The following is a 25,000-nucleotide window of genomic DNA, read 5'->3' on the forward strand; positions in this document are numbered from 1 at the left end:
GTGTTCATTCCAGTGACCGTATTGGTATCGGTTTCGGTTGATTAGGCTGTTTTTTTAATATTAATTTGCTTTTCCTGTGACAAGTTATTGGCCCATACCTCATAATTGTGTATGTGCATCATGTTTTGCTTGTTTATAAACGAACCGGTCACACTAGCACACTTGAAATGCAATTATACAAAGCAAAGTTGAATATATATATATATATATATATATATATATATATATATATATATATATATATATATAAAAAAAGAAAGTCTGGTGCTGCTTTAGAAATCTGGTTTAGGCGTAATCTGGTGTAGCGTATTATTTCGGAAATACTGAGGTGTAAAAAGTGAAAATATTTATTGTATAACTGTATTGTGTCCTTAAAAGATTGCTTTGTTTAATTGATTTCAACAGTTCCAAATCGGCGAAAAGACCCAGGTAAAAAAAACAAGTACACTTCCGTAATGTAATTAAAGTGCACTAATTGTGTACTTAATACACTAAAAATGATTCTTTAGCACTTCTTAAGATAAACTTAAGGTCATCTATTTGTACTCAGCTGTGCTATTTTGAGACGCCGTGAACGTGAACTAAAATGAACTTATTAAAATGCTATCTTTGTATTTAAAAATGTATTTAGTACTTGAGTGTACTATTGTATGAAAGAAGTGTGCTACAAGTGGTACAGATAGTATGTTAAAAGTGCATTTTAGTTCATATTCATGGAGTCTCAAAATGGAGTGCACTTAGTTTATCTTAAGAAGTACTAAATAATACATTTTAGTATATTAAGTACAGTGTTAGTGCACGCAAATAGAGCACTTCATGGAAGTGTACTTGTTTTTAAACCTGGGGATTTGAGCTTCAGTGTCATTTGTGTGAAAAAAAAAAAGCCGTTTCTGAATCCGTTTTCCACGTTTTCTCTCCAGTAATGTTGCCCCACAGCCTGCGTATTCGTACTATCCCGACGACGAGTTCCAGCATTTCTACCGCTGGACGTCTCCGCCGGGCATCATAAAGATCATGTGCGTCATGTCGGTCATCTTCTGCGTGGGCATCTTCGTGTGCGTGGCCTCGACTCTGGCCTGGGACACGGATGCAGGAGCGGCTGGGTTCGGTTCCTACGGCGGTTCCTACGGAGGATCCTACGGCGGTTCCTACGGCAGTAACTACGGAGGTGGCTTCGGAGGAACCGGGTACGGAATGGGCGGATACGGAGGATACGGTTACGGGATCCTCGGCTCTCAGAACGACCCCAGGCAAGGGAAAGGTTTCATGATCGCCATGGCCATCATCGCCTTCATCGTTATGCTCGTCATCTTCATCATGATCATCTCGCACCAGAGAGTGGCTCAGGGAAGGAAGTTCTACCTGGCCGTCATCATCGTCAGCGCCATCATGGCGTTCCTCATGTTAGTCGCCACCATCGTCTATCTGGTGACGGTGTACCCAATGGCCCAGACGTCCGGATCGGTTCAGTTCAATCAAGTTTACGCCATGTGCGCCGCTTACCAGCAGCCTCAGATGTCGGGAGCGTTCGTGAACCAGTATTTGTATCACTATTGCGTGGTGGATCCTCAGGAGGTGAGCACGGGGTTGTAAATCATGGTCAGTTTTAGGCACGTGTGTTGTTTTTAAACGGCACTTTAGACTGAAAGCGGTCCTTGTTTACACTACACAACCTACAATGCATGACCATTCATGCGGGTACAACCATAGATAGATAGATAGATAGATAGATAGATAGATTTCCTATTATTTAGATCGCAGATGTATCTACGAACTTGGAGCGATCGAATGGGGAATCTACCTGTACATATCTATGAGTGCAACCATAGACATTTATAGACGTCCTATTGGCCAGACATAGATAGATAGATAGATAGATAGATAGATAGATAGATTTGATTCCTGCGATACATAAGCTGTCCGCTATATTGTAGGGATTTGATTTTGCGTCATTCATAATATTCGAAAGATGGTAATAATGGTGAATAATGTCATATACACCATTCCAACATGGCGGCCACAACTACGTGCCAAGAGCGGTGTATTTGACGTCAATTACCATACTGTAGGCTGGCACAAAACTGTTGAGCCGTTCTGTGAAGGATTGTGGCATCTTTTCAATATTAAGTGATTTGGTGAATGACGTTAAGTCAGACGGCTACAATATATCGCTCCTAGAAACCAATGAGGCATCTATGTATGTGTGTCTATACATGCTAATGAGGCGTCCATGTGTATATTCTGTGGTTACAAGAGCGCGCAATGACGTTATTGTTTACACGGTTGTCGAGGTATATATGGGTCTCCATTATAAGCCTCCATTTGGCTCAATTTACACTAAAACGCAACCCCATATTTTTCTAAGAAAATGGTCTGCAGCATTTTTTTTTAAACGCCGGAGTAGTGTAAACGGCCGTCGCAAATAGGAGGAAAAGTTGAGCATTTCAAAACGAAAACACACTAGTGTAAACGGGGCCTAAGTGGCTGCGCTGTAATATCGAGCTTACTCTGTATTCTTCCAGGCGATCGCTCTTGTTTTGGGCTTCATCGTCACCGCAGCCCTCATCATCATCATGGTCTTTGCCATCAAGACCCGTCAAAGGATCAATTATCACGGGAAGGACAACATCCTGTGGCGCCGCGTCAAAGAAATTAACGATCAAAACTCACCGCAGGATGTAGAGGATTGGGTGAGAATGACGTTATTGTTCTTTGCATTGCTAGCTGAAGTGCAGTCAAACGGAAAAAAGATCGGTTTATTCACTATAGTTTATAAAATGGTTATTAAAAAGGACGTTAAACTGTCATAAACTCATTTTGGGCTCAAATGATTCTCCTAAAACTCATTGGGTGGAAAAAAAAATGTCCTAAACGTCCTAAATGTGAGATACTGGGCTAGATTCTCAAGAGAAAAACTAATATCAGGGATGCTGTGATCTCCAGCCCTAGAAATGTCATTGACATTATTGGAAAGAATGAATTAAAATGAACTAAAAATCAATGCAAAACAGTAATAGCTTTTTTTTTTCTATTTATAATTTACTTTAATTTACTATTTCATTGTCATGTAAAATTCATGTCATCAATTTCTGATATTTACGATTAGAGCACACATTTCTTGTTTTATTAAGTGGGTTCTTTGTAATTATTTGTGAAATTTAGCAGTTTCTGAGCCCCGCCCCCCCAAAAGTAAATCCTACTTTACTTGCTTTACTGAAAATTTGTATTAATTTATAGGCCATAAAATGCAGAAATGCTGCAAATCTGAGGCCAACGTTGTTCTTTTAATAAAAAAAAACCCTCTTAAAATACCAGATTTAAAACATTATACACCTGTATGCCATAAAAAGCGATCTACTTCCATTCATCCACTAAATATCTTTCAAAACAGCCTAAAATAAAAACGCAAAACTCATTTTTTGCATAAAGAAAAGTCTCTCTACTATAAGCCTTTGTCTGGATGGAAGTCCTCTACTGTGACTTGACGTATAATTTGGTCTTTTCCATACAGACAGCCTGTTCTGCTCCAGATTAAATTCTACACCTGCGCTCATTTGTTGCCAAACAAAGAGTTATTTTACTTCCTCCATCCTCCTCACAGCATGAACCTGTTTATCTCTCACAGGAATGGTCTGTCTGGTTTTCAGTATAGAGGCCTGTGGTTTTCTATAGCTTTTACCGTGCTGGAGGTGGAAAGACCTGTTTGTGTGTGTGTGTGTGTGTGTGTGTGTGTGTGTGTGTGTGTGAGATGGTGGTTGGGGGAGGGAAGCGTTCGTCGTTGGTTTCTGGGTGTGGTTTGTTGTCAGAGTTTCACTCACATATATGTGCTAAACATGTTAACGCTGGTCTTAAAGAGACTTTTCTTCGTGCAAAAAAAGAGATTTGCTAAATCTTTTTGCATTTTTATTTTGGGCTGTTTTGAAAGATATTTAGTGGATGAATGGAAATAGATCGCTTTTTATGGCATACAGGTGTATAATGTTTTAAATCTGATATTTTAAGAGGTTTTTTTTTTTTATTAAAAGAAGAACGTCGGCTCTTCAAGGAACATTGAGACATTTGGGTTTCTAAGCAAACATGGATATTTGTGCGTTTCTATTTTGTTAAACGCGCGAGGCAAACTGGTTCAACCAGAAACTCGAACCTATGTGCAGCAAAAGGACTGCGCTTCATCTCGAATCAGATCGTAGAAAAGTAGCTAGAAAAGATGTGGAAAAGATACTTCTGTAGTTTTTGTTGACTCCCTCAGGATAGACGCGTTGAAACATGTTAGCACCAAAGAATTCACCTCAAGCACTGAAAACTGACGGCACAGTTTGAGCGAATCTGTCGAAAAATGTAAACGTTTTTTTATATAGAATTTTTTTGTTTGTTAGTGTAATAGTAATAATAATGCAATTTGTAAGCTGCAGGCTTAATATAACATTTGAAATAAATGACAATTTATTATTTCAAGCAGAAAAAAATAAAAAATAAATAAATAAATAAATAAATATATATATATATATATATATATATATATATATATATATATATATATATATATATATATATATATATATATATATATATATATATATATATATATATATATATATTATTTATTTATTTATTTTCATATTACAATAACAACAATAAAGAGAATGTTTCTGTTAGTAATGTCTCAATGCTGTGTGTTTCTCTCTCAGGTGAATAATGTGAACGGAGTACCCGAGCCGCTGCTGGCTGACTACCCCGTGAAGTTTGGGGGGTCTAGAAATGAGTTGGATGACAACAGCACTAACTACGACAAACCTCCCCACAGTGAGAGTCCTGTGTGAGTACGGCCCTCAGTTTCTGCACGTGACCGAGTTCGGCTTTCGACACTCTGCGTCTGATTGTGATCTGTTTACAAGTCTGATTTTTAGGACAGATTGTTGATTCTCAGTTTTAAGTGTTCTGATCTCTGTGCTCAGATTGTGTACTCCGAAGTCACTTTTTTATAAAAAATAAAATTCCAGTTCATAGAGATACCGTTTCAAAAATAGACATTTGTTGTTGTAGTTCAAACATTATTAATATTATAAAAATAGCATAACACTAAGTATGATCATGTAAAAATTATTTTTTTTCAAATCTATCTACATTTCATGTTCTGTATTAAAGTACAATATTTATTAAACATAAATGTTAATATGAATTTAAAAATTATATTATTAAATTTTTTTTTTTTTAAACAAATCTGTTCTGAGCTGTATTGTGCTATTATTATTATTATTATTATTATTGCTATTAGCAAAATTATAAGAAATAGTTTTAGATTTTTCTTTTGAAAAAGATGAGGGAAAAAATAAATAAAAATTATAAATATATATATATATATATATATATATATATATATATATATATATATATATATATATATATATATATATATATATATATATATATATATATATATATATATATATATATAATTTTTTTTTTCCCTCTTTTTCAAAAAGAAAATCTATATATATATATATATATATATATATATATATTTTTTTTTTTTTTTTTTTTTTTTTATATGTAAAACAGTTATTGTGATTTATCACAACCAAAATTTTAAAACAAGCATAAGTTACGTTGTTTCAGTTTAAAGTATGTTTTTAAGCTTGACTTAAAATTCTAAGTTTAGTTCGTTAGATCTCACTGATGCTGTATGACTTCATAACCACTTCAAAACAGGACACTTGAAACTGTGTCAAATGAAAACTGCTGTAGGTTGAAAGGAATTGAATGAAAGCAGACGGAGCTACAGAACAGGTCGTTCAGAAGAGCTAAATAAAGCCTCGTCAGACGCCGCATGAGATAAAGGAAGTCTTCTCATTCTTTCACTTCACTTCCTAGTTTCTGTGTTCCTCTCGGCGTGATGAATGCCGTGTAGTTCTTTTCAGAAGTAGCACAGAGAGCAGAAACGATGAAAACAATGTCTGGTGTTCTGTAGCGTCTTAACGTGCGTCGGTTATATTTGTGTCGTTCAGGGAGATGGTGCACGAGGTGCCCGTCCGGAGCTCAGTGCCGCTGAGCAGCGGATCAGAGATGAACAGCTCTGTAGGACGGCCCAAGAAACGGCGCGCTGGACGCCCGAGGACCGCCGACGGACGAGATCACGACACGGACTACGCCTCCTCTGGAGATGAGCTGGACGACGACGACTTCTCCAGGTGAGCTCAACACCGAAGTCAGTTCACGATGTTTACTGCAGCGCAGGTGAGATGGAGGTGCTTTTGTTTTCCAGCGAATTCCCTGCCATTATTAATGATGACGAGAGAGATGATTACAAACGCCTGTTTGATCAAGACCATCAGGAGTACAAGGAGCTCCAGGCAGAAATGGACCAGATCAACAAGCGTCTGGCTGAAGTGGACCATGAGCTCGATGAGCTTCAGGAGGGCAGTCCTCAGTTCCTGGTATGAAGAGTCTTCAACATTTGGAGATGATTTATTGAGAATCCAGAAGTATTTTTTTTCTTTTCTTTTTATAATGTATAATAAAAAAAATAAATAAATAAATAAATAAATAAATATATATATATATATATATATATATATATATATATATATATATATATATTTTTTTTTTTTAATTAGTTTTTTATTTATATTTATTATAAAGTTTATTATATTTAACTCTTTATGCCAATTTTATATGTATTCCATTACTGAGAATTAGTACTGAAATATATTTTATATATAACATATATATTACTGTTATTGTGTAAATGTATGTGTATGTTTGTGTATTTCCCTTTTACATTTTAAATACAATGTTAAAATAATAGTCCTCCATACATTAAAATTTGTATTTCTTTTTAGAATGGATTAAAATTACCATTAAATACTATTATTATTATTATTATTATTATTAATGCACAAATTGAATAATAACTTTTATGGCTTATTTAATATTGCTTATTTCATACTATTGTTTGTTTTTACTTTCATTATGCTAATTTGAAAAAAAAAATAAATATATATATATATATATATATATATATATATATATATATATATATATATATATATATATATATATATATATTTTTTTTTTTTTTTTTTTTCAATTTGGGGAAATTTTGTAAGATTCGCTTCGCAGTGCATGACTTGTCTTCCTTGTGGTGAAGGGTTCCTGTTGGTTACGCAGGATTATTTGTAAATAATTAACGTTAGCATGGGAAAACCATTTGAGTCACGGCGCTTGTTGCTGACTTCAGTCATTCTCTCGTAACAGGACGCCATGGACGAGTACAACGCGCTGAAGGACAGAAAGAGGGTAAGAATGAGCTGAATCCAAGATTTCTCACAGAAACGAACAACAGTAGAGGACGTTATCTGATGCGTTTCCCACCGTCTCTGCAGAGCGGCGAGTACCAGGTGAAGAAGAAGCGCTGCAAGCACCTGAAGGCCAAGCTCAACCACATCAAAAGAATGGTGAGCGACTACGACCGGAGATCCTGAAGATCCTCTCCATCGCATTCGAGAAGAGCGAGCTCCTGGACGGCGTTGTGAGGGCACAGATGTGCCGGCGTCTGTCCAGATGTGTCGCCATTTCTACTCGTGAGCTGGACGTTTGATTGATAATGCGTGTAAATATTCAAGGCATCCTGAATTCGTATTCACACTCGGTGCAGTTTTGAACCGGTTTGAAAATAAGGTTTAACTAATGGCGACATTGTTTTTTTTCAATTAGCTGTTACAGAATTAGCAAGAACTTGGTGTTTCAGTACAGCTTGTTTGTTTGTTTGTTTGTTTGTTTCTTTCTTTTATGTAGTTATTCAGAAATTTCTTTTAGTGGGTAAAATACTGTGCCAAATAATTTACCAGGTGGGTGGTTTAACCTCTTGATAACCAGTTGTGTATAAATCAAGCTGTGATCGGTTACAGATAGCCTTTTAATAGGTTAGGTTAGTTTTTTAAGCTGTATTTATACCGTTTTAAAAACTTTTGCTGGTATGTAAATATGTAATTTAAGTGTTTGATTTCTTTCAATGTTTTTGACAACTATTAATAAAATCATTTTTATAATGCCGTAATAAATGCGACTTACATTTAGCGTTTGTGGTTTCTTCAATATTACACACAAACAAAACCTCGGAGTCAAAAATTTTGTTCGCGTTTCGTTTAGTGATGCAACCGGAAATAAAGACGACCGTTAACCGTCTCGAATTCAATCGAGTTCTCGATTTCGATATTACTTTTGATGTGAAACAAAGTCTGAGCTTTAAAATTCGAGACTTCATGAAGAAATACTAATAATTCATAACGGTAAATGCCGTTTTGTGTGGTGACCGACCGATAGCGCCTCAACACTTATTAGCTCCAACGCGAAATCAAAAATGAACGAACATCAGAACTGAGCTAAAATAAAGAAAACGACAACTTACCGGATAGTACCGTCGTGTTATCCTTATTCCGTGTTTCAACCGCGAGGAGACGTCAATTAAACGGCGTGTGTAAACTCTAAATAACGTAACATTACATTTACCTCAGCAAATTTAAAGGGCTAGTTCACCAAAAATGAAAATTATTTTATTATACTAACCTAGTCGTATTTAGTGATCCCAATTTTTTTTTAAGTCACGTTTCATGACTATATATATATATGTGTGTATATATATATATACACACACATATATATACATACACACACACACACACACACACATATATTTTTACACACACATTATACACACACACACACACATATATACACACACACACATATATACACACACACACATATATTGTTATATAAATGTATTTTTATGCTATATTGTTTTCAAAGTTGTTTTATATTTTTAAAACAGCCCAAATACCAACCATTACAACCCAAATAAGAGCATTTTTTATTAAGTAGGAAGTTATTAAGCCACATTTATATTTTATCAACGATTTGGAATAGCATACATATACATAACTTCCTTTAGGATTAGTCTTTATTCAAACACGTGTTCAGTTTTCTCGTTTCTGTAAAAATTAATTTCAGTCTATTGCTGGTGTCGCTAAGCTGTTATTTAGCGTTAATACTTAAACTTTTTTAGCCACTTCTTTTTTTTGCAGGCATTTCAATAACGTTCGTGTTCTGTATATCAGACATCGTGTTCTTGCTGCGTTATGGCCCTTGTAAAGCACCGTACCCAAGGAGAAACTAGGTGCAGTCTTGAGTCCCACACCCAGTTAAACACGCTTTCAAGCGTCTCGAGAGTTTGTCAGGACTCCGTCACAGGCTGTTTCTGTCCAGCCAGGCTTTCAGCAGCGGGACGTTCCTGTCCATCCAGCGAATGTTCTGCTGGATTTTCTGCAGGGCCTGTTGAACGCTGCGGAGCCCAGAGCCCTGATCCTGCGCCAGTGACCCAAAGAAAGAACGAACCTACAGGAACCACCAAAATGCAATACGTTTGTTTACAAAAGCCATTAACCAGAAGTAAGCTGTCACCTATGATTCATGTAAAGTCATGTGACCTCAGCAACTTGGCAGCCTAAACATCTAACGCAGAAGCGTGAAGGTGTGTGTGCGCATGATATTTCTCAAAAGATGAACATACAAGGGATTTAAAAAAACGTTCAATATCAGCAATTTAACATGACTAGCATGAACTAAGAATGAGCAATACACTTGTAAAGCATTTATAAACTTTTTGTTAATGTTAGTAAAAAAAATATAATTGGCAATTGTTTACGATGTGGAATGAAAACATTTAACTTTCTTCTCACAATTCAGGCTTTTCTTTGCAGAATTGTTTAATGTTTTGCAATTTTGAGAGAAAGTGTGAGATGCCATCTCAGAATTGAAAAATTAAAAAGGCAAACACCTAGATTTGTGAGATATAAAATTTTAAATGGCCAGAAAAAGCAAAAAAAGGTCTCAATTACATTATCCTGTTGCAAAAAAAAATAAATAAATAATATATGTTATGTATGTCCATATGTTAATTAAAAATGCATTAACTTAGGCTACTAACATTAACATTGACTAATGTAGAAGTATAGTTCAATATTAGTTTGCATGCATACTTTTAAAAGAATCGGATCTAAAGTACCTCATCGAGCATTTCTCTGGTGGAATACTGATCGGTCACGCCGACAGCCATGCGAGATATTGCAGACGAACCGAGATCAAACCTAAAAAGGAGGATATGCATTTAATGCGCCACTAATATTCACATACTGACATGCTGATGTGTGTCACACGCAACATAAAACAGAAATGTGATTCTCAGAGGCACACTTTTTCACAAATTTCCCCCAGTTGGTTTTCAGGAAGTCCCAGGCGAGCTTAAACCCTTTTGGGTTTTTACTGACGCTGATGATAAGCGATGGCAGGTCTTGGGTTTTTATGATCTCTCCTTCAACGCTTCTTTCCAAAAGCCTAGGCAGAACGAGAAAAGACAAACACACCGTGGAGAGGTTTAATGACGCAAGATGTTTGTTACCGATTGAAAAGGTGAGATATGAATCACGCTTTTTGCGTTTTAATGACTTTCAAGATCTTTTCGGGGAAAAATGCCCAACAGTTTGACCTTCCTTAATGAGTCACGCACCATTAGCCATGTGAGGTTCGAACTATGAAAATGTCATGTGACGTCGTGAATCCAGACTCACCACTGGAGCTTGTGAGCTAATGGACTGTACGAGAGGGCGGCTTTAATCATCCACTTCTCAGATGGCGAGACGGACCGCTTGTATTTCTCCAACAGGAAGTCCCAGCCTTCATCTGTACGAGCCCCTTCAGTGTAGACCACCAAACTGACGTCGGTGGGCAGCCTGAAGCAAACAACACACGTCTGTGGAATGCAGCACGAAAACTGCATGCGGTAAGTGGATGCTACTTGAATCAAATGAACTCACCGCATTTTGCCATCAGATTCTTTCCACTGGCGGAAGAGTTGAGAGGCGGTGCTGATGCAGGACGGGTAACGGCGGACGCAGGCAAACAACAGCAGATAATTCCTGAGCATCCGCTCGGACACAGAGCCGTCGTCAGACCAGCTCTGGCGCTCAATCAGCGGCTGGAATAACTTCACTAAATGACCCTGTTGAAACAAAAAAAAAATTCACCAAATTATGTTTAACCAAATTCTGTATTTTACAAAAAAAACCAAAAAAACAATCAAATAAGTAACAAATCTCCTCAGTTTTATATATATATATATATATATATATATATATATATATATATATATATATATATATATATATATATATATATATATATTAATTAAAGTAAATAAGATGGTCTAATTAAGTAACATTTTCATCCTTTTTTGATCAGTAAAAATTAGAACTATAAACATTTATTTATAAATTGTACTGATCAAAACGGATGTTTAAAACACCTCATTCATAAAGATGGTGGTCATCAAATTAATAAAGCTTTAAAAATGTTATAATCTCTCAATTTTTCAGTAACAAAGTGCTGCACAAAACATGGATTAATGAACTGTATAATAAATATTATATAAAACATTTGTCAACATTTCTTCAAATTAAACTAGACTTATCTGTCAGGTTGGAGTGAAGACCTTTGATTATATTCATTTATAATTTTTTTTATTTAATTTTGCACAGCCCGTTATAAAGCAACTTCCATTTTGACTGGATTCTGTGATTCATCTGTTTTTTTCCTGCACTGCTGAAATCTCAGGTCCTTATAAATATAATAAATATTCCGATGCTGCTATCTGACCCAGGCCAGCTGTTTGAGAAAAGGACACCATAAGATTTTAAATGCATTATCTAAACTGAGAAAGTAACTCTTGCACGTGTCTTTAGATTAGATTTCATCATGATTGCAACCACAACCTTCATCTGGTTCTCCAGTTCCTCCATGTTTCTCTTCTCCATGAGTTTGTAAAGCGGCACCAGCTCATTAAAGCCCTGCGTCACCGGCATGATCTCTGACTCTTTACTGAGGTACAAACTCAGATTCAGAGCTTTGTCCAGTGGGATTTTCTCAATGCTGAAGAAAAGACAAATAAATTTGATTGAGAGCAAAAAGAAACTGGTCGCTATGACAGCAACAAGACTTTAAATGATGAAATAGTCAAATCAAGTATTGTTTGTGCTCAAATACTGCTGGAACGTTTGCTTTTCTCCATATCCGAAGTCTTATTTTGGTGATTATTAGTGAATATATGATGCCATAAACGTCTTTTCACCAAATGATTTGCTTGAAAAGTGCCTTTCTGCATCTTTTTACCGTAAATGACACTTGATTTAGATTTTAGATGTATGTCTATGTGTAGCATTCCATCACTTGCTCACATCCTCTGCAGTGAATGGGTGCCGTCAGAATGAAATCCAAACAATCCATAATAAATCCATAAAAGCACCACAATAGTCCACACCTTTCTAGTCCATCAGTGAGTCCTGGAAGCAGCAAATCCTTTCCCAGGTGGATTTTACCCATGAAGGCTGCATCATTATAGATCATGGACTAATATTTATGGACCACTAAAGTTAAAACTTCCTAATAATGGGTTTGTTTCTTACAAACGCACAGCTTTAAACTTTGAGATATGTTAAATGATGGCGTGGAGTATCGTGATGTTTTTATCAGCTGTTTGGACTCTCATTCTGACGGCACCCATTCACTTGTAAGCAAGTGATTTGTCCAAATCTGTTTCCCACGATGAAACAAAATCACCTACATCTTGTACGTCCTGAGATAACCTTTTTAGTACTACTCTTCAGCTCACCTGACCAGCTGGAAGATGTCGTGGATCAGACTGGCTCTGTCGTTGCTGCTAAACACACTGTGGTTTTGCCGGAGTTGGCTGATCAGAGCGTCCCAGCCTCCCGACTCATAATGTACAATATAATACCCCCGCAGGTCTACGTTAAATTTAATCCAGTCCACTTTCTCTGGAAGGTACAACACATCTGCAGACACACAGTCAGAGTTCAGTATAAGAGAGGGCGAGTGTGTTGGTTTGGTTTAATAACTGGTAGCTCACACACACACACCTTTTTCACTTCTCAGCAAAAAACGCTGCACTGCACCGTTGTGACTGGTCATGTATGTCAAAGGGACCTGCCACAGGAAGCTCGATGCACTGTGAGAAATTAAATAAACAAATATTAAAAAGAGCAACAAGCAGGCAAAGTTTCCGTTTTCATAAGAGCTAGTGTTAACAATAATCTATTAAAAAAAAAAAATTTGGTGTTTTTAATTTTAGTTTTTAAATATATATATATATATAAAAACAAGATGCTACTAAACAATACCAAAGCATACAAAAACATCTTTGTATGCCACAATGCGATACACTGAATTTTGCCTTTGAGGTGAAAAATATATAATATCATCCATGCTTTTCTTTCATCATCATCTTATTTAATCAGAATGCCATAACGTAAAATTTTAAATTGACTTTTACAGACCGTTTCATATGCTATTTAAAAAAAAATGTATGTTATGCATACGTTTCGTATTCCACAGCAAGTACATACTTTGACGTCTTTGAAGAGTTTGCTTCTCTAAGGAAGCGCTCCTGTTTGAGGGTGACCTCTTGACCTTTGACCTCCACGGTGATTAAAGGAAACCCTTCCTGTAGAGTCCAGGTGTCCATAATGGCTCGAACATCAACACTGTCCTCCACGAACCATTTCTGCTAGAACACAATCTTTTAGTACATTCGTTTATGCAGGACCATTATTTGGCTTATTTCTAATGACATGAATTAATTAACACGTTAAAGGCGCATTTGTCAAAAAACACAAGAGCTTCACTTATTATAAATACACATTTAATTAATAAAAAACAATAAAATATCCTAATAGATTAACATGCAATTTAAATATTGTAATTAAATGTAGATTAATTTGTAACTACTCACAGAGGCTGGAGACTCAGCCCTGTTTTTGGAACAGAACCCATCAACTTTCACTCTCCCCGAACGCAGTTCATCAGAAGTGCAGATCTGAAAAGACAGAAATGCATCTGGCCTCTAGAGCAATGGATTAAACTACTTCAAGGACCGGGGGGACACGCGGTGACTTACGCCGGTAAGGCTCTCCCAGAGATGAGCGTTCACTGTGTTCTGGTAGCTGTGTGTCTTCAGGTAGTGTATGATACCGTACTTGAAAGCTTCAGGGGTCAGGAAGTCCCTCAGCATGTTCAGGATACACGCGCCCTTCAGAGATCGTAAAGTGGAAGCAGGTATATTAAAAGAAATGTGAAAAATTAAAATAGGGCTACTTTATGTGTGTTGGGGGCCACATTAAGTAAATGCATGAATGAAAACAATAAAAGGACTAAAAATATATAAATTATCATACATTTTGAACGTAAAACATTTCAGTTTTACCCACATATTTTGTTTAAAATTGATCAGATTTTATTTTGGTTACGGTCGCTTGCAGTGGTTATTTGCAAATGGCTAAAATTGTATTTATTGCTTTCTGTACTGTCTGCGTCTCAAACCCCCGTGAGGTTAAAATTGATATCTTACATTTATTTTCAGTGCAGCTACCGACTAGTAATTGAGATCTGAATAACTAATAACCAGAAAACATAATTTCACTTATTTTTTGCACTGAGAAACTTCTCAAATTCTTCAAATTCTCCATGCATGATTCAGTAGACAAGTTCGCTTTTTGAGTCTGGAATGCTTGTAAGTTATCATTCATTTCATATTATAGTCATTTTTACTCGACTCTTTGCTGTTTAAGGTGCTGATTTTTGGTGCGTGGAAACAAAATGGTCACCAGAATTTGTAAATGCTTTCCAAACTCATATATCAGACAAAACTTTGCATGCGCACTTACGACCGAATGAGAAATAGTCACCGAATTACAAAGAGAAATAAAGTTTTGCAACACGACACCAATCAGGGAAAGACGACTACAAGGACCCTAGAGAGATATAAAGCGCTCCGCCTACCTTCCGGTAGGAAACGTCATCAAACATCTCGCCGATCTCCGCAGGATTCTCCACTGGAGAGGAAACGGGGTGCGAGGAGGTTAAAGAGTCCACCGACATAGCGGTGAAGCACTTCTCCAGGAAATAATCATCCTAAAAACAGAGGCCCTCCGAATCAGATCACTAGTGCCACTTATAATTACAACCTCGAGTGCTATCTGTACTGATTGGTCTCACCACTTGCAGCTCGGGGTGGGTGATGCTGACAGACACGTACTCCATGAACTTGGCAAAGCCTTCGTTTAACCACAGGTCGTTCCACCACTGCATGGTGACCAGGTTTCCAAACCACTGGAAAACAGATTCGTAGCTACATTAGACGGATCATTCGTAATAATACTATTTTGCATCACTGCATCATTTTGGGGAAAAAAAACAAACAAAAAAAAAAAAAAATCTCTTTTTTAAAAATAAATGAATACTATTATTTATCAAGGACGCGTTAAATTGCATAAAGACTTTTAATAAATGCTGTAACGTTCTATAACTTCAAAGAATTCAGTAAAACTGTTAAGCGGCACGACATATTGGAATAATTTCATGTAATCCTGAAGCGTAACGATGTTGAAAAATCAGCTTTACATAACAGAAATTAATCATTTTAAAGTATATTAATACAGAACACCCTTATTAATTTGTTTTTTTTTTTTTGTATTTTTGCATGAGAGCATAAAAGACTTCTTTAAAAAACATTTTTTTACCCATCCCAAACGTTTGAATGCCAGTATTTATAAACTCTATATAAAACATTGTGTTTATTGTTTGTTAACACTAAGCAGAATAATGCGCAGATGGTCATAAACCATTCATTTTGTGGCTGTTCATTATTCATTTCAATCCAAATCAATTCAGCATTATTTGTATAGCGCTTTTTATGATACAAATCGTTGCAAAGCAGCTTTACAGTATTATTCATTACTTGGTATTAGCGATATAAATATCAACCTGATGGGCTAATTCATGGGCAATGACTTTGGTGATTCCCAGTTTGTCCGAGGAAGAAGATTTGTCAGGGTCAAAGAGCAAACCGGACTCTCTGTAAGTCGACAGACCCCAGTTCTCCATAGCACCCGACTGGAAATCTGGGATCGCCGCAAGATCTGCAAATAAAGGTTAATTATACATAATTATAGATATTATAAAATAGCTTCTAAAAACCCAAATATATACACTGATCAGTTTCCAATTATTTCATGGCTGATAAGTATTATAATACACTATATAGATCAGTTTTAATTCAAAATAAGATTTTTTTTTACTTAGTATGTGTGTGTATTGCATATATTTATTATGCATATAAATACACATGCATTTATATATTTAATAATGAAGAAACTATTTTTATATATTAAATATTATAAATACATTATACATGCAAATATTTTCAATATACATATAGTATTTTTTATATATTAAATACATTTATAATATATATTATACATGCAAATATTTTCAAAATATATACATATATATATATATTAAATACATTTATAATATATATTATACATGCAAATATTTTCAAAATAAATAAATAAATTATATATATATATATATGCAACAACTGCACACAGTACACACATTGTATTAAAACTTATTTTGGAGGCTTAGCATTGTTACTAATTAACTAATGATTTTAATAATGCATCACTAAATGATTAATAAGTACTATGGTATTGCTCATTCTTAGTTCATGTCAATAATTGTAAATAACCCATTTTAACGAATTAATCTTATTGTAGTGTTACCGATACGCTACAGACAGCCTCTGAAGCATGCAGCCATGTTCAGCAGATGAGCTTTCACACTCACCGTGTTTGGGAAGTGGATACGGGATGTCAAAATAATCCTCATAAAAGTCCAGCAGCGTGACGGCGGTGTTGAGAGCGTATTCTGCCTGACTGATCTTCTCTGGAACGGTATACACTGACATCTGCATCGGGAGTCGACGGACAGCGTGATGAGGCATGGGTGTCTTATAAAGTGCGTGTGTGATACTTTTGAGTCGCGCCGTCTACTTGCCTCGACTCCGTGCTGGCTTCGTCGGCTGATGGACCGGAAGTCGGAAACGATGAAGGCCACCAGGTAGGTGCTCATCTTCACCGTCGTGCCAAACTGATCCTCCAGCAGCCCGTCGGCCATCTCTACAGTCCTCAGCTACGGAAAGACATCCCTCGCATTAGTTTACATTTACATGAAATATACACTGAGAAAAAGCGAATGACATTGCAGACTGAGTAATTATTAATTATGCTGCTCAACTGGGTTACCTGCGGTTTTTTAATTGATCTTTTGTGCCTCGTTCAAGACAATAAACATGCAGTTTTGACACTTTGATGTGTGTTAAACTTATGATTTTGATGTCTGCGGGTCAACTTTGACCTTGTTATTACATGGTTAAAGACAACGGCACGGAATCTTTTACATGATGTTGCGAAAATGTTATCAAATGCGGTTTTAAAATCATAAAATCGCACGTTTCTGAGGTGCGAGATTCCCTTTTTTCTTCCCAGTTGTGCGCTTTTTCATGAATTACACTGATGCCACAAAGGTCAAACCCAGATATTTAACGGAATACAATGGCGCACCTTGGGCATGTTGGATATGGAAATGTGCCTGGATTCTCGGCGCACGCGGATGGTGAAGTTGGCTTTAAATGCAGGTTCGTCGAAACAAGGGAAGGCCGCTCGTGCGTGTGTCGGCTCAAACTGAGTGGACGCCAACATCCTGTAGGGAGAAAAACCATCATCGGGTTTTCTTCAAAGCCACTTTCATACAGTCAAACCTTTGAACACATCATCTAGCGTTTAAACAACGCGGTGGTTGCCTCACCTGACCTCTCCGCCGTTCGTGGTATAGCTGCCTTTATAAAAGCCATGAAAGCTGTCTGATAAGTTGGCGTGGAACTCCAAAAGCACCACGTGGCTTCCTTTCTCAAACGTGAAGCCATCAGAAAAGAGTGCTATCTGTTCGTGGGCTTCGAGCTCACTGAGTTGCAGATCCCGGGGACGTCTGGAGCCCAGGAGCTGGGCTTTGGAGATCTGCAGGTTTTTGGCGTGGAGGACGATGGCTCTGGTGTCCCGCTCCACCTCTGTGAGGATCTGGACGACTCCCGAGAAGGTCAGGGAGGTCAAGTTGGGGTGTAGGAGGAGCTCGTAGTGCTGGGGTTTCACCGTTTCTGGCAATCTTATCTTATCCCAGGGAAAAGGCTGGGCATTTGAGTCTGTGTTGACGGCCGTTGCATGTTTGCAGACCAAAAGACCACAGAACGAAACCGCAAATGTAATGCGGCTTAAAAACCAAGACCGGAAGAGGATCATGATGAAAAACAGAAGAAAGGTTTAGTATCAGTACCCGACTGTTTCTTTTGGATACGCGCGCTTGTCAGTTGGTCACACATAAGCACTGTTTACGATACTAAGACGTCTCAGAGAAAAAAAAAAAAGCAAATTTTTTACACTATACCGAAGGCTTCGTTTGTTTTGAACGAACCTGCGCGCGATGTCCGACCTGTAACGTCAAATGAAAGCGAAAGTACGCAGCTGTCTCTCAAAATCTCATTTCCTGTCGTGTAAAATGACTCGTTTTTACTCTCAGATTGTATAACACGCGAGGTTTTATGCAAACCGAGAACGCTATGCTTGTTTATATAAGGTATGTATATTCGCGATTAAACGCGTTGATGAAAACTTGTCGCTCATGAATATTAATTACGTAACGTCACGCTTTGGCGGTTTTACGTACAACGGCCGTGTGGCTGTCCAATCCCAGCGCGAAGAACCGACTGCTGAATATTAATTAGGCTGCGTGCCTTGACGAATCAGGAAGACGGCATCAATTACCTTATTAATAATTAATGAGATAAGCGTTCGCCTCAGTACTGTTTGTAAATACGTGAACTATTAACGTCGGTGTAAGGGACCGAGAGGTCAAGGCAAATAGTAGTTCACAAGCCCAACATTCCACAATTGAGGACTTTATTGATATCCAGAGGAAAACAAGCCATAACTAAATCAAATAAATAAAACTTAATATACCAGGAGCACATTCATCATCAGTGACATGGCAGAGACTCCTTCCACTCAAGTAAATTCGGCTTATAAAGAAGCAGGTAAAACCATTGCCAATTACACAGGGGAGGAAACAAACAATTAAACTTAACCAAACCAATATTATAATATAAATAAGTGGTTTAACAAATAAACATTGATAAACAATTCATAAATAAACTCAACCAACAAAATTATCCTAACGAAACAAGCACAAATTAATCAAACCGAAAAATAATCAATTTCAGATCTCCCCAGGTCCGCTCCGTAGTTGATTTGGTCAGGCGGAACCAAAATCAAATAAGTTCACGTCACCCGCCCGGACGCAGATCTTTGACGGACCGGACCGCGCCCCCCCGAGCAGACTCATCTCCCGGTAAACGCAATACAAAGAAACATTTGTTAACAAAAGATAAAATTGGGGAAAAGGTGTGCACTGTAACTAACTTATGGGCCCTATAAATCAGTGACACATGCAAAATAAACTAAATAAAGAAAATCGAAATTTAAATGCCGTGTGTGTGATTATTGCAACTAAACCAGTGTAAAAAGTGCCTAAAACGTGAATATATATATATATATATATATATATATATATATATATATATATATATATATATATATATATATATATATATATATATATATATATGTGAGCATTTGAGCATTTGAGCTACAAACACGCCATAAAACCATAATAAACAGACATTTCAAGACCGAGTCAGGAGTATACTTTGAACTCTTTTATTTCTGTTGGGACTGCTCCTCAAAAATAAATGACAAATAAATTTTCAAACATCGTGATTGGAGACTGGCCGAGTCAAGTTGTGAACAAATAAAAAAAAAAAAAGATGAAAAACATATACGACACGGCATGTTTTCGACTTTACCGAGTAACTCAGTTCTGCTGGAAGACGGTTAAACATGCAACTGTTCAAAACGGGCTAAATGTAAATGGTCCCTGAGAAAAAGACAAACCGATTACATCCAAAACAACTTTTTGTTTGCAAACCTCACTAAATTGCTTGACTAGATTAAAACGCATTCGTTTTCCCAATAGTTCATCAGCTGTTTTCCTGGACTGGTTAACTTTCAAGGAACAATTCAGACATTATTTCCATTAAATAACTGATCTTTCACTAGACATTTTAGTCTAGACTAAACCCTAGACTGTCCTCACAGAGTATTTATGGCGGTGGATGGTTTCTAACAGAAAGGAAGGCGTTGCATGCTTGAATCTTTAAAACCTGACCAGTCGAACATACGCAGTTTAAAACGCAGTTTCAAATGAACACGTAAAAAATAATCACACAGTTTTGATTACGCAGGGCTAGAATCTGCATCTCCGTTTATGAGATTGTCAGTTGTGTGGAAGGATCATACTTTCATAGCTGCCAGAATTCAACAACCAAATAAAATTAAATAACGCTAAATAAATAAGCACGTTAGTTTCGTGTGAATGCAACATTTTTGTTAATAAAAACATTTACAGACGTCCACGAATGCAGTTCTTTCTTACTACGACGTCATTTTTTAGCCAAAAAACAAAAACCTCGAAAGCTAAGGTGTTTTGCAGGGTTTTTTTGTTTGTTTGTTGGTTTATAATCCTCCGTCCGAACGCTATTGCATCATCATCCCATGAGCTTTTCTTTGTCTTCTACGCCTTCTCATCCTTTACTGCATTTGCGAGGGCTGTTGTCTAAGAGGTAAAAACACAGCACGCTGGTAACAGTATAACAGCACACAAAACGGACACACAATTTCTAGATTGCGCATAAAGCGAACGTTTAAGGGTGTCACCTGCTCAACCATCCTCTGCATCTTCTCAATGACCGAGATCATCTGACCGCTGCTCTCTCTCAAGCTCTTCTCGTACGTTTTGTTGAGCATCTCGGCCTTCTCCAGCTTCCTCTTCAGCTCCTTCTGATGGCCCTGCTCCTGTTCATTAGACGCCTGCCTCGCTTCGGCCGTCTCTGAATCACAAACCCCGCGCAACCGCTCAGATGAAGCATCATGAACTACGACCCTTTGCCGTGAATGGGTGCCGTCAGAACGAGAGACCAAACGGCTGATAAAGACATCGCAATAATTCACAAGCAATCCATCAGTTAACATCTTGAGAAGACAACACGCTTTTTTTCAAATTTTTCGCATGGAGGAGGCCTTTGTGACTTATTTATTCGAATTACAAGACATCAGTGGATAAGTCTGTCTAATAAGTAGACGACACTGTCTTTGTTTGTGAGACAACTTACAAAACTAAGATATCCAGAAAGGGACACACATAGTCTAGACCTCAAAACTCGACACGACAACTTCAAGGACGGTGACAACCGACAAATCACAATACAACAAATAACTAACGGTAATGATAAAACACCCCAAAGAGTTTAAATGAAGTCGTTTAACTCGTGCTGCAATGCATGCTGGGAACTCAACAGCGTGAAATCTTTGTTCTGTGACCACCTGACTAGTCAGTTGTTTTTATCTTCTTCAAAGAAAATAGCATTTTTTTGTATCTGAGACTCGAAAGCTTTCGCAAACTGGAAAAAGTCCTCCGTCCACAGATAAATAGTTTTCTGTAAAAAAGTCATCTTTCCAAGCCAAAACAGCTCTAAACGAAGGACCTTTTCACCGGAGGAAGCGTTATTATCGACTACGGACTAGCTGAAAAAGTTAAAAAACATCTTAATGATGGATTGGTTTGGTACAAACGCGCAGCTTTTGCCTTCTCCAGATGTCAAGTGATGGACCGGACTGCATTTATCAGCTGTTCGGACGCTCATTCCGACGGCACCCATTCACTGCCTAGCAAACGATTCTCCAAACAAACTCGGCTCCCCCCCGGACGTCCTGAGGACGGGCACACTTTTAGTATATTTGTGTGAAGTGTTCCCCTAAAGCGCGCCGGTCTCACCGAGTCTGGCCTGCAGGGAGGACACACACTTCTCTAGTTCCCGCTGGCCGGCTTTGCTGCTCTCCAGCGTCTGCAGGAGGTTCGGTAAGTTAATGACGTTCCCTCTGTAGTGCACCAGGTCTGTGTTTCCGGTGCGCCGGGCGGACGCTCTCTCTTTGCACGCCTGGCCGGGCAGCATGGCTTTGTTTCCTGGGAGGAGCACAGTGGCATTGTTTATTAAAAAAGGCGTGTCGCGCTTTATTAGATTCGCGCGGTTTTCGGCACACGCACCCTCGGCGGTGACGCCTGAGTCCGTCCCGTCGCCGTCTGACCAGCGAGCGCACAGGTTTCTGTAGAGGCAAAGCCCACCGACCGCAGCCTTCCTGACCAGGTCCTGCGCCTGAAGAGAGACGGACATCAGATGCACTGAAAAAATGGCATCAAAAAGATGTGTCTTTGTACAAATATATAAACATTCTTAGACCAAAATCACTTAAGAAGCTAAATTATCTGTGATATTAAGTCTGATATGAAACATTTTGAATAATGGGTTTATATTTGCAACATCAATATGGACAAAAAATTAACTTCGGATTAAACAATCCTTTTTTTTTCCCAGAAAACAAGACTTAATTTCATTTGGTCTTCAAGTAAATGTCGTCATACACAGGTTTGAACTCTCAACATAATAAGTACAAAATACAAATATTTCACTATAAAATATTTCACTTGCTGGATTAAACTATTTCATTTATACATATAAAAAAAAAAAAAAACAAAAATATGACAATAAAAACTACAATAATGATTATGATGATGACTATGATTATTATTATCAAATATTATTCAATTAAAATATAATTAAAATATTTAAATAATGCAATAATACTCCTGTGATAAGTATTATTATTATTATTATTATTATTATTATTATTATTAATTAATAATAATAATATTTTTATTTTATTATTACACATTTTTATGTATGTATATAATATTGCAATAATATTACTGTGCTGTAAAATAAAAATGAGCAATTAATAATAACAATAATAAGCAAATATTCATATTCTATGTTATGATTTGAATTCTAGTAAACAGAAAGTAAAAGTTAACAAATCAATAAAGGAACATACCACTATTTCAATCACATTATTTTTCTGTAAAATAAATAAAGTATTTAATAACAATTTATTAATAAATAATTATTATTTTATTTTACAGATCAACAATAAAAGTACAACTCCGATATGTATGCGTGCCTTATGTCCTTTATTAAGCGTGCTACACCACGTTAAACCCTCAAGCTTTTATTTTGTAGAGCTCTATAAAAACATTTCGGAAGAAGCGAAACCTGAGCAGGACTGAGAAACAGGCCGAGAGACAGCAGGATGTTGAGCAGGTCTGCCTCTCGAAGACTTCCTGTCAGCTGACGGTCGAAGAAGGCCCAGGAGAGCAGCACTTTGCGGGGAAGCTCAGGCGTCCAGCCCAGAGGACGTTCCTTCAAGCACAGACACAGAGAGGTTTGGAGGAGAACCGCTAGACGGGACGCAGAGGAGAAAAGAGCTTTCTTACGCCGTCTTTGTCCGAGACGCCGCCGCTCTTCCCGTCTCCTCCTGCGCTTTGACTTCTGCTCTCTTTTAGATGCTCGGTCTCGTCCGGCGCCGCGGCGTCTTCTGTCTCTCTCTCTCCGTCCTTCTCTTTGAGTTTTCTCTTCTTTGCGTCGATCAGTCCTTTCTTTTTTGCTGTCTGTTTGTCTGGTTTTTTGGGCTCGTCCTCCTTTACAAACGAAAAAGCGTGCAAGAATTACATTAACAATCATTTAACAGCATTAGACCGCCAACATTTACATATCAACACATATTTATTAGTCTGACGATCGTAACAGAGGTAAATTACATTTATAAAGAAAACTTTAAAGGCACAGCAGTCTATTTAATTCTGTTTAATAATTGCTTTTGGTCAAATAAATATTATTGCATATTAAAAGTGGACTTCACAAAATTATGCATATATATATATATATATATATATATATATATAAATATATATACTAACTTTTCACTAAAATGAAACTTAAAACTGAAAATACAATTATATAATATATAAAACTATATATACAACAGTATATATATATATATATATATATATATATATATATATATATATATATATATATATATATATATATATATATACTGCATATAATATATAAACTTTGTTACTTGAAATAAATGTGTAATTAATTCCAAGCCATCTCATTTAAAATAAACTAAAACTGACAAAAGAATGAAAACTTTATCTTTAAATAATAAAAATAATATCAATAATAATGGCAAAAACACTACCAAATTAATATAACTTTATCTAAAATTAAAATGACAATATTCAAATGAAAACTAATTTTAAAATATTATTAAAACTATAATATAGTGCTGTCAAATAATCACATCCCAAATAAAAGTTGTTGATTATATAATACGTGTAATAATGTGTATATTTATTATGCATATAAAAGACACACGTCTCAAAATATTATACACATTTATATTATTATATTTTATATAAATGTATATTTCATATGTCAACATAGCGTGTTTTTCTTAAATATATATATATACACATGCATGTGTTTGCATTTATATAGGCGTAATAAATGAACCCAGTACACACGTGTTATGAAAACGAAACGAATTTTGGATGTAATGAATCGTTTGTGTACCGTTTGAGCGCTGCTGTCCTCTTTGTCTCCGGGGCCCTGCGGCAGACGGCTCAGACACTGATACAGCTCAAGCCCAAAGTCCCTCTGAAGCATCTCGCTGAACATCTCCGCCATCAAACTCACCTGACGGCAGCAGAGAGACAACAATACAGACTACATCGTGAGCGAGCCGACTTACAACACACAGTCAAAAACCTAGAGTTATTCTGACGCCAGATGTCATTTCTAGCTGTTTTTCCAGGACAATGTAGTTCGCTGACGTAAGCGAGGATAGCAGAATAAAGTAACATATTACACCCAAAAATAAAATAATCATACAGTAAACTAGCAGTAAAATCAATACAAATTTGGGACCAAAATCACTAAATTTAATTATATACAAATTATATA

General features: G+C 36.8%; 3 protein-coding genes across 12 annotated transcripts in view; 1 reads left to right on the forward strand and 2 right to left on the reverse strand.

Annotated features, from left to right (window-relative positions):
• Window positions 1-8,075, forward strand: part of oclna (occludin a) — an 8,695-nt gene extending 620 nt beyond the window's left edge. Inside the window, exons 3-9 of the mRNA XM_043231637.1 lie at window positions 921-1,575; window positions 2,523-2,690; window positions 4,689-4,816; window positions 6,006-6,188; window positions 6,263-6,434; window positions 7,255-7,296; window positions 7,383-8,075. Of these exons, the coding sequence (XP_043087572.1) occupies window positions 921-1,575; window positions 2,523-2,690; window positions 4,689-4,816; window positions 6,006-6,188; window positions 6,263-6,434; window positions 7,255-7,296; window positions 7,383-7,481 (1,447 nt within the window). The 3' untranslated portion in view covers window positions 7,482-8,075. The remainder of the gene's footprint in view (window positions 1-920; window positions 1,576-2,522; window positions 2,691-4,688; window positions 4,817-6,005; window positions 6,189-6,262; window positions 6,435-7,254; window positions 7,297-7,382) is intronic.
• A 770-nt stretch (window positions 8,076-8,845) lies between these two features.
• erap1a (endoplasmic reticulum aminopeptidase 1a) lies at window positions 8,846-18,656 on the reverse strand. Of its 2 annotated transcripts, none has more exons than XM_043231606.1 (18): window positions 17,776-18,656; window positions 17,532-17,670; window positions 16,966-17,100; window positions 16,756-16,876; window positions 15,892-16,046; window positions 15,124-15,237; window positions 14,908-15,039; window positions 14,027-14,158; window positions 13,862-13,945; window positions 13,476-13,633; window positions 12,990-13,078; window positions 12,722-12,905; window positions 11,826-11,982; window positions 10,872-11,056; window positions 10,626-10,787; window positions 10,252-10,392; window positions 10,064-10,145; window positions 8,846-9,393 (listed from the first exon to the last, which is right to left on the reverse strand). In XM_043231606.1, the coding sequence occupies exons 1-18, from the start codon at window positions 18,261-18,263 to the stop codon at window positions 9,244-9,246; spliced, it is 2,808 nt and encodes a 935-aa protein (XP_043087541.1). In that variant the 5' UTR covers window positions 18,264-18,656; the 3' UTR covers window positions 8,846-9,243. The 2 variants fall into 2 exon arrangements, with proteins under 2 accessions (XP_043087541.1, XP_043087540.1); XM_043231605.1 differs by having other exon boundaries at window positions 13,476-13,636.
• A 1,922-nt stretch (window positions 18,657-20,578) lies between these two features.
• The window catches only part of ccar2 (cell cycle and apoptosis regulator 2), a 13,088-nt gene continuing 8,666 nt past the window's right edge, over window positions 20,579-25,000 (reverse strand). For all 9 annotated transcript variants that reach the window (XM_043231616.1, XM_043231613.1, XM_043231615.1 and 6 more), the window contains 7 exons: window positions 24,611-24,733; window positions 23,464-23,667; window positions 23,243-23,389; window positions 22,180-22,288; window positions 21,910-22,098; window positions 20,793-20,965; window positions 20,579-20,691 (listed from right to left, as the gene is read on the reverse strand). In XM_043231616.1, the coding sequence (XP_043087551.1) occupies window positions 20,650-20,691; window positions 20,793-20,965; window positions 21,910-22,098; window positions 22,180-22,288; window positions 23,243-23,389; window positions 23,464-23,667; window positions 24,611-24,733 (987 nt within the window). In that variant the 3' untranslated portion in view covers window positions 20,579-20,649. The remainder of the gene's footprint in view (window positions 20,692-20,792; window positions 20,966-21,909; window positions 22,099-22,179; window positions 22,289-23,242; window positions 23,390-23,463; window positions 23,668-24,610; window positions 24,734-25,000) is intronic.

This window comes from Puntigrus tetrazona, unplaced genomic scaffold, assembly GCF_018831695.1.
Source record: "Puntigrus tetrazona isolate hp1 unplaced genomic scaffold, ASM1883169v1 S000000397, whole genome shotgun sequence".
Lineage (NCBI taxonomy): Eukaryota > Metazoa > Chordata > Actinopteri > Cypriniformes > Cyprinidae > Puntigrus > Puntigrus tetrazona.

Bases quoted from the DNA above. Each gene is read 5' to 3' on its own strand.
- erap1a (XM_043231605.1), bottom strand. From the start codon at position 18,263: ATGATCCTCTTCCGGTCTTGGTTTTTAAGCCGCATTACATTTGCGGTT. The intron at 11,983-12,721 runs GTGAGCTGAAGA...TCTTTTCTTCAG, and splicing joins GACATCTTCCAGCTGGTCAG to CATTGAGAAAATCCCACTGG. The intron at 10,788-10,871 runs GTGAGTTCATTT...TGTTTGCTTCAG, and splicing joins GAATCTGATGGCAAAATGCG to GCTGCCCACCGACGTCAGTT.